General features: G+C 43.4%; 2 protein-coding genes across 3 annotated transcripts in view; one reads left to right on the top strand and one right to left on the bottom strand.

The window, feature by feature from the left end:
- SLC7A7 (solute carrier family 7 (amino acid transporter light chain, y+L system), member 7) overlaps positions 1-6,493 on the top strand; it is a 31,041-nt gene extending 24,548 nt beyond the window's left edge. For both annotated transcript variants that reach the window (XM_006776767.2, XM_006776766.2), the window contains exons 3-10: positions 1,009-1,134; positions 1,926-2,070; positions 3,521-3,644; positions 3,871-3,974; positions 4,261-4,357; positions 5,217-5,366; positions 5,571-5,754; positions 5,966-6,493. In XM_006776767.2, coding sequence (XP_006776830.1) covers positions 1,009-1,134; positions 1,926-2,070; positions 3,521-3,644; positions 3,871-3,974; positions 4,261-4,357; positions 5,217-5,366; positions 5,571-5,754; positions 5,966-6,072 — 1,037 coding nt within the window. In that variant the 3' untranslated portion in view covers positions 6,073-6,493. The remainder of the gene's footprint in view (positions 1-1,008; positions 1,135-1,925; positions 2,071-3,520; positions 3,645-3,870; positions 3,975-4,260; positions 4,358-5,216; positions 5,367-5,570; positions 5,755-5,965) is intronic.
- Positions 6,494-7,396: 903 nt separating this feature from the next.
- The window catches only part of LOC102761279 (mitochondrial inner membrane protein OXA1L), a gene marked incomplete at its 5' end in the record, with an annotated part of 7,996 nt that continues 6,433 nt past the window's right edge, over positions 7,397-8,959 (bottom strand). The window contains 5 exons of the mRNA XM_006776813.2: positions 7,397-7,742; positions 7,843-7,939; positions 8,024-8,186; positions 8,298-8,402; positions 8,583-8,747. Coding sequence (XP_006776876.1) covers positions 7,851-7,939; positions 8,024-8,186; positions 8,298-8,402; positions 8,583-8,747 — 522 coding nt within the window. The remainder of the gene's footprint in view (positions 7,743-7,842; positions 7,940-8,023; positions 8,187-8,297; positions 8,403-8,582; positions 8,748-8,959) is intronic.

Below are 8,959 nucleotides of genomic sequence, written 5' to 3'. Positions count from 1 at the left end.
GGGTTGGGGGGTGAGTGACATTCTGCTGAGTTTCAGAATTATATCTTGTGACTCTTCCCTGCCACATCCTGGTGCTGTTGGTCAACCTCACAGCATGTGTGGGCTTCCCTTCTTGAATTTCTGTCTCTGAAGTGGATTGTAACTTTTTTTGTGTGTGGAGGGTGATGGATTTCTCTGAGGTTCTGACAAAAGCTACAAACCCTTTTCTTAGAAAAATGCATATACTTTGCTATTCCTACATAACACTTTACAGAACATTCCAGGCTTTGTGGAAGCCCTAGGTTAAGAACTCTGGCTCTAAGGGCAATCCATGAATGAACTTTACTGAAGCTCAACCAGGTAAAGGGATTACCTCTACCTCAAGGGAAGGACTTGAGGACTGTTTGTGGCTCTCATTTTTTTTTTTTTGTTCAGCCAGGAAAAATGCCCTGTCCCCATTCCGTAGGAATCTCTGTTCCAAGAATCTTTCCAAGCGCAAAAACAAGCAGCTGAGCTGGCAGGCAGTATCAGGAAGTCTGGCCTCCATCCTAAGCCCTGGCTACAAGTCCTGACCTGCTGGCCCAGACATTGGATAAATCACAACAGGACTTGTTAAGGTTAATAGTAATACCCCAGCATCAGTGTCCTGGGTCCTAGAGCCCATATGAGGGGGTAGGAGGGTGAAGAGTGGGAAGAAACCATGACTTTTCAGAGAACACATCCTAATTCCCTACAGCTACCAGTGCCTCCCACTGCTGTGAGCACTTTTGTATGTAAGCAAATCCACATTTACTTTGTTTTGTGGCTCCCATTTGTGTCATCTCGCTGAGTGTGTGTGTGTATGTGGTACTGTGTATATAGGTGCTCAGCAAGTTCTTTTGCATAATAGTGAGGACATTCTGGGCGGGGTTTCCAGTGCAGTGCAGGTCTGAGCCCAACACTTATTACTGGTACTGGAAGAATTGCTTGGGAGTATAAGGCCATCTGGATGGTGCAGTCAGTCACCAGTCAGTATTGTTTTTCTTTCAGGTCTCTTAACCTTCATTAACTGTGCCTATGTCAAGTGGGGAACAAAGGTACAAGATTTTTCCACCTATGCTAAAGTGCTGGCTCTGATCGGTATCATCATCGCAGGCATTGTTAGACTTGGCCAGGGTAAGAAATAATATCAACTAATATTTGTTAACCATTTTCTGTGTCACAATCCTCTAAGTCCTCTTTGTGCATTATCTCATTTGATAGGCCCTATTATTCCCATTTTATAGATGAAAAAAACTGAGGCTTCAGAATTAAGTATCTTGCCCAAGACCCTAGCTATTAAGTAGTGGAGCTGAAATCTGTACCCAGGCACTGATCCCAAAGCTTCTCCTTTAACTTATATGCATAATGCTTCCCGGTGGAGGATGATCTTGGCAAAAGGGCTGACAGTCGTGCACTGGGAGATGGCTTTTGCAGATTGTCAAGCCCCAATGCTGTGGCTCTGATTGTTCTCCCCTTGGGAGTGAGCAAGGGCAGAAAAGAACTCTTTATAGCCACTCTTCTCCAGTATCCAGGCCTGAACACCTACCCTACAACTACTCTGATGACCTGGGCATATTGAGCCTTGCCCTTCCTCCACCCTGTATCAGCTCAGTCTGGTGTTAGAAAGGAGGCAGAATTGGGCAGCTTGCAGGGCAGGACAGAACTGCATCACTCCTGTTCTCCAGCCCTTCTCCTAGGAATCCACCTTGGGGCCTTCCTGTCAAGATCCACATTCTGTGCCATGCATTTGGCCCATCACTGTAGATGTCTTTCTGATCCCTGTTCATTCACTGATAGCCTTGCTCCCAAAGGTGTTCTAAGCTACTCACCTGCTGTTAATGATACTCTTCTATTCCTTTACTGGATGACCTTGAGGTTGGGGAGGTCACTAATTCTTCTGCCTTTCCATGTTCTCTGGGTTCCAGGAGCCTCGAATCACTTTGAGAATTCCTTTGAGGGTTCATCATTTGCAATGGGTGACATTGCCCTAGCACTGTACTCAGCTCTGTTCTCCTACTCGGGCTGGGACACCCTCAACTATGTCACTGAAGAGATCAAGAATCCTGAGAGGTTGGTATCTCACCATCAACTTTACATGGATAACGATAGCCTTCATTAACTGAGCTTCTACTGTGTGCCACACAGCATACAACCACCGAGATACGTTTTTATCAACCCCATTTTAATAGATGTGAAGCCTGAGGCCCAGAAAAGTATATCTGTGATCACAGTAACAGAGCTATGTGAAATTTCTTGTGTTAAAAAAATTTTTTTTAAGGTCTTTTCACACTTATTCATTCTTCCCTGTATTAAGGCAGGCTGTACTATGGATGCTTTTACAAGACTTTCCTTGCTAGGTCTTTCACTCACCCATATCTCCACATAGAGAACTTGAGCTCAGACTCCCAGAACCCTTCCTGTTTCTCTTCTGATCCTTTGTTTCTCAAATTTACACTAGCATAGTGGTATTGTCATTCAATGGGATCACCTCCCCATTGTTACCCTAAATTACCCTCTAGTTATGCAGGGTGAAGAGCACTGGACAGGGATTCATAGGGCCTCTCCACTGATTTGTTGGATGACCTTGAGGGAGTTCTGGACATCTATCTGCTTACTTATGTCTAACAGAGGGGGGTGAATTATATGATCTCAGAGCTTTTCCTGGCTTTGAAATTCAGTAATTCTGGGAACTAAGCTTTGCCAAGGAGTGGAGTTTCTATAAATTTTTTGTCAAAAGAATAATAGATTCCTTTTGGCATTGAGAAACAAAGAATATGTTTGGTACACTTCCAGTGTTGAAACCAGAGCAAACAGAAACAGGATTGAGGCCTGGGTGGTACTTCCACCTACTGGACAGAAGCTGAAAGACTTGAGAGTATTTAGTCCCGCCCCTTTCCCCCCTCCATTCTGCGAAGAATGTTTATAAAGATCATGGGTTTATTTGGGCTAGAGGGACCTTGGGAAGTCTTTGCATTTTTCTCTTGGCCACTGGTTAGGGTGGTATCCAAGGTTTTCAAACTGAGTAAGGGGGTGAGTGGACATATCTCCCAGGTTGCTTATTCATATACACACACTGTTCTTCCTACTGAGGGACTATCTTTTTCTCTGGAGACTTGGCCTTCATGTCTTCTTATATTTCTCAACCTTAGACAATTTTTTCTTATTATTTTAATTTTTTCCAGTGTTCACAATTATAAAGAATTCTTGGATGTAAAACAGAAAACAAAACGAACATCAAGGGAAAGGATAATCACATTTAGAGAAACAGCTACAATGCCTAAATAAAGTAAAATAAAATAAAGGATTAACAAAGAACTGTGTGCTATTATTATGATATGACACAGTTCTTTGTTAATCCTTTATTTTATTTTACTTTATTTAGGCATTGTAGCTGTTTCTCTAAATGTGATTACCCTTTCCCTTGATGTTCTTTAGTTCATATGAGTTCAAAGCTAAGGATTAAAGGAGAGATGAGGATGAGACTACGGACTAACGTATCTACTATTCTATTTGGTTGTAGGAATTTGCCCCTTTCCATTGGCATTTCTATGCCCATTGTCACCATCATCTACATCTTGACCAATGTGGCCTATTACACCGTGCTAGACATGAAGGACATCCTGGCCAGTGATGCTGTTGCTGTGGTAAATGATTTTCATTAGCAGAGAAGGCTGAGGGTGTTTGTGGGCTTCTAGGTACAGTGCAGCTCTCGAAAGTCCCAGTAAAGAGACAGTCCTTGAAAGGATACTTGGATACTGGGCTTGTAAGGAGGTACTGTTACCTCTGTAGTAGAAGGGTTGGATTCCAAGTAGTGGGAATCTAGGGACATGCCTGTCCATGCCTTTCATCCCTAATGACTCTTTTCCTTAGACTTTTGCAGACCAGATTTTTGGAATATTCAACTGGACAATTCCAATAGCAGTTGCATTATCCTGCTTTGGTGGCCTCAATGCTTCCATTGTGGCTGCTTCTAGGTATGAACGGTATCTTTTACTGAAAAGTATTTTGAAAACTATGGCAGGGGGAGGTAGGACTTATAGGGTCCAGACTTTAGTCACTGTGCTCCCCAAATGACATTCACAACCTCTTTGCTCTTGTTTCCATCAGTAGCCTCCAGTTCTTACTAATCTCTATATTGAGCTCCATTCCATATTATCTATTCTTTTGGAGGTGATGGCAAAGTGAGGGCCCTTTAGCTCATGAACCAGGCTATACCTAGTGTCCCATGTTCCTCAATTTCTCCTGTTTTACTTAAAATAGGCTTTTCTTTGTGGGCTCAAGAGAAGGCCATCTCCCTGATGCTATCTGCATGATTCATGTCCATCGGTTCACCCCAGTGCCTGCACTACTTTTCAATGTAAGTGATACCAAGGATGAGGCTGAAAGCCAGATTGTGGGGGAAACTTTAGGAACAGTAGAGGCAGTTGTACTAGCTTTCTAAAAAATCTAAAGGAGATTCTAACAGAAAAAAATACTAATGGAACATATTGTGGGCAAACACTCTGCTAACTGCTGCAGTGGTTCCTAAGAGAGAATCTATCTTCTCTAAGGAATGGTAATCTCCTTTGGTTTAGGATAAGGGATAAAGCACATGGGATTATTTATAATGACTGCCATGATAGTCAGTGATGTAGTGTTTAGGGAGGAAACTAACTACTTCCATGGGGGAAAAGGGTGAACAAGGAAAGACTTCTTTGACTAAGTGCATTAGGTTACGAGTAACAGCATCAGAAAGTTCTGAGGTAAAGCAATGTGAAGTTGGATAGTGGGTGCTGAGCTGGAAATATAGGTTGGAGCCATTATGGGGAGGGCCTTTAAGCAAAAGATTAAAAAATTTTAAAAACATGTATTTTTTATTGATTTCAGAGAGGAAAGGAGATAGAAAGATCAATGAGAGAGAATCATTGATTGGCTGCCTCCTGCACACCCAACACTGGGGATTGAGCCTGCAACCTGGGCATGTGCCACGACCAGGAATCGAACCATAACCTCCTGGTTCATAGGTTGATGCTCAACCACCGAGCAACACCAGACAGGCTAAGCAGATTTTTGAGGAATTGTTTTGAGCTATACTTTATAGAAAAGGAATGAGGTATTTAAACTCAGGTGGGAACAGAAAAGGACAGATGGGGAGGCTCTGAGGATTTGACAAAGGAGAGGGACTCGGTAAAGGGGAGTGAAAAACAAAGGCCCTGAGGAGCTGATTGTGCTTACAGGGAATCATGGCATTGATCTACTTATGTGTGGAGGACATCTTCCAGCTCATTAACTACTATAGCTTCAGCTACTGGTTCTTTGTGGGGCTCTCAATTGTGGGTCAGCTTTATCTACGCTGGAAGGAGCCTGATCGACCTCGTTCCCTTAAGGTAAGTCACCTCCATCCCACCTCTGCTCCATCTGCCCTGGGGATTCTAAGATGATTTAGAAACCTTTGCCCTGGACTTGTTGGTGTCAGTGTGTTGAGATGAAGGGAATAGAAAGGCAGCTTAGTGCTCTGATCTTCACAGAGGTGGGGTTATTTTAGCTGTCAATCCTGAGCTAATTTCCAGTTGTTTCTTCTGTGCCCTTAGCTCAGCCTTTTCTTCCCCATTGTCTTCTGCTGCTGTACCATCTTCCTGGTGGTCATTCCACTTTACAGCGATACCATCAACTCCCTCATTGGCATTGGCATTGCCCTCTCAGGCTTGCCCTTTTACTTCTTCATCATCAGAGTGCCACAACAAAAACGACCTCATTGCCTCCGAAGGATTGTGGGTAAGATCTGGATCCTCAGGTTAGCTTGGCTAATGTACTTTTTTTGGCCTTTGCTGAAAATCCTGTTCCAAGTCACCTTTGCCACAGCCCCTTCCCATAGTTAACCCTAAGGCTTAACTGAATTGTCTCCTCAGGCCCAATCCTATTCAGTGCCACTGGAGCTCAGACCAGTTGACCTCTTCTGAGTTTTGATTCAAACTTCTCTTTGTAGCATCTGCCACATGGTACCTCCAGGTCATATGTATGTCAGTTGCTGCAGAGATGGATTTGGAAGATGAAGGAGAGATGCCCAAGCAACAAGATCCCAAGTCTAAGTAAATAACACCCGGAATCCTGAGATATGAAAAGCAGAACCTCATCTTCTACTGGTTGGAGCCAAGGAAGTTGAAAAGGAATCTTACTTCTTTGGAGGCACCTGTCCAGAAGCCTGGTCTAGGCAGCTTCAACAACCTTTGAACTTGCTTTTTCTGAGATAGACAGTAATTTATTTGTTTTGCTACATATTGTTCCAGATTTTTAAAAAGGGATAATAAAGCAGACTGTGGTGGGAGCATGTCAGGTGTGGGTTTGGTTATTCTAGTAGCACATTCCCATGTGTTAAGATATTCACTCATCTCTGGGTGTGCCTAACTACACCACTTTTCCTTTAAAAGGGCCAATAATGCTCCAAACTTCCTGTCTCCTTTAGAGAGACATGAAAATGTATGGGTGCTGGACAATAAAAGGGTTATGTTCCTAAGCTTTGAGTGGCGTCATTTTACATAATGTCTCTGGGGCAGTTCCTATTAGACTGGCAGGAAAACTAAAAACAATCTAATGCTTGAAAGTACGCGAGTATTTCTTCCCTCTCAAGCCCGCTGTGGTTCTCAACCTTCCTAATGCCGCGACCCTTTAATACAGTTCCTCATGTTGTGCTGACCCCCAACCATAAAATCACTTTCATTGCTACTTCATAACTATAATTTTGCTAGTTATGAATCATAATGTAAATATCTGATATGCAGGATGTATTTTCATTGTCTGTGACCCACAGGTTGAGAACAGCTGGATAAAACCAATCACTACCCCTAAGCTGCTGTAGCAAAACGTTAGGGTTGTTAGATTAAAAAACGACATCAATTTTCATTCTTCTTAATTACCACTAAGAATTTGAGCCTAGCTGGCATGTCTTAGTGGTTGAGTGTCAACCTATGAATCAGGAGGTCAGTTTGATTCCTCCGGTCAGGGCACATACCCAGGTTGCAGGCTCAATCCCCAATGGGGGGCATGCAGGAGGCAGCCAATCAATGATTCTCTCTCATCATTGATATTTCTATCTTCCTCTCCCTCTCCCTTCCTCTCTGAAATAAAAATGTATTAAAAAAAAAAGAATTTGAGCACATCTACTTGAAGGATATTTTATAGATAATCTTGGAATAAATAAATGTGGTTATTCTATTTAAATATAATCTCAACTTATCAGGCATATCTCTGTGACTGCAAAAACACATTTATGGGGTGGAGATCTAAACTCTTAACACCAGGTTACTTCACTGACACACTTCCTAAGAGCACGGGCCAGCAAGAGCAATCACCATCAACCTGTTCTTTAGTTTTTCTGAAGCACACAATCCACCTCCCCACTTAATAAGTACCAGGAAGCAACATATAATACAGAGGTTTACTAATTCTGTAGATGGAAAGATCACTTGGCTCCCGAGTGCTCTTTTATGCTTAGATGTAAGAGTTTAGAGTGGAATCCATTTTAAAACAGACATCTCCATGTCCCATAGTTTCTAGGTCTGGGGCAAGGACCCAGCAAAAATCTTGTTCTAAGGCTGAGTCTTTGGAGAAACAGTTAATGTCAGTATGAGCAGGGAACAGAATTCAGCCGAGTGTGTCCCGCCAGGGTCGCTCTGACTTTGGTTTGTTGCTGCTGCTGCTGTTAGGGGTGTTGGGAGGGGGGATTTTTACCATGCTGTAGCAGAGGGTTGTGGGTAAAGGTCACTTCCTAACTCTTAAAGGAAGCGTTACAGGATAGGAGAGGGGCGGGAAAGAAGAGAAGGTTAATGAACAAAAGAAAGGGAGAAACAATGATAGAATTTAGCCTGAAAGGGTTATTTACCCCTGGCTGCTAGTTCCAAGTGATTCTGCATGCGCCGTTCACGCTCTTGTAGCTGATAGTTGAGTTCAGCATTCTTCCAGCCTATATAAAGAGTAAGACAGTTGGATCTCATGCCTATTTTTAGACCACTTTCCCCTGGTCCTGATTCAGAGGACAGGCCCTTACCACTTTTGAAGCTCTTTATGAAGCCTTCCCGTGGAGGTAATTTGTCGGGGTCGTGCACAACACGTTGGGGGATTTTAAGCATAGTTCGTACACCTGGAATCCGGAGGCAAGACACCTGGACCAGGGAAAACATATTCGAGGAGAACCAATACACGAACACTGCCTAGACGAAAAGGAAGAGAAGGTACTTAGAAGCTGCATCCCTGATCAGCCTGCTGGGAGGTGGCTAGGCTAGGAGGAAGGACTTGAAGCTGGCCCCTAAGTCATTACCTACCGAGGGGAAATGGACAGTTATGGGCAAGACTGCCAGGGGTATCACTCTCATAACATTTCTCATCCAGTGGAGGTCAGAACTTTGCACACCAGTCTCAGCACCTAACTGCCAAAACAACAAACAAAAAAAGCAGAGGAAGAGTAGCAATTTTAGTGACTATGGCTCAAATTTCTTATCCATCAATGCTATTCCTCCAGGGAGTAAAGAATGACTATTCTGTACAACTACGTTACCCCTAATCCCAGTTCACTTTGCAGGCCTGGCACTTGGCCAACCTGGACTTACCTCAAGGACACCCCACATTGTAGCAGTGACTACCATTGGTAATATGTAGGTGGGGTCAGATAGTGTGAGATCCTGGAACCACCAGAGGCCACCTGTCTGTAGGCTGGGCACAGGAAGGTTGGCCATTTCTCTCAAGGAAATGAAGAAGGAGATGAAGATTGGTGCCTATTACACAGGGTAAACAGTGTCAGTATCCTTTATCTGAGGGGATATTTTCATTATTCCATTACTGAAAACCACCTGCTTTTTGGATGTCTAGGGCAGTGGTTCTCAACCTTGGCTGCACATTAGAATCACCTGGGAATCTTTTTAAAATCCTGATTTCTGGGCCTCATCCTCCAGAAATTCTGTTTCTTTGTTATGGGGTGGGGCCACAA

Source organism: Myotis davidii, unplaced genomic scaffold (genome assembly GCF_000327345.1).
Source record: "Myotis davidii unplaced genomic scaffold, ASM32734v1 scaffold1949, whole genome shotgun sequence".
In the NCBI taxonomy this organism is placed as follows: domain Eukaryota; kingdom Metazoa; phylum Chordata; class Mammalia; order Chiroptera; family Vespertilionidae; genus Myotis; species Myotis davidii.
This window is presented reverse-complemented; position numbering and strand designations above follow the sequence as displayed.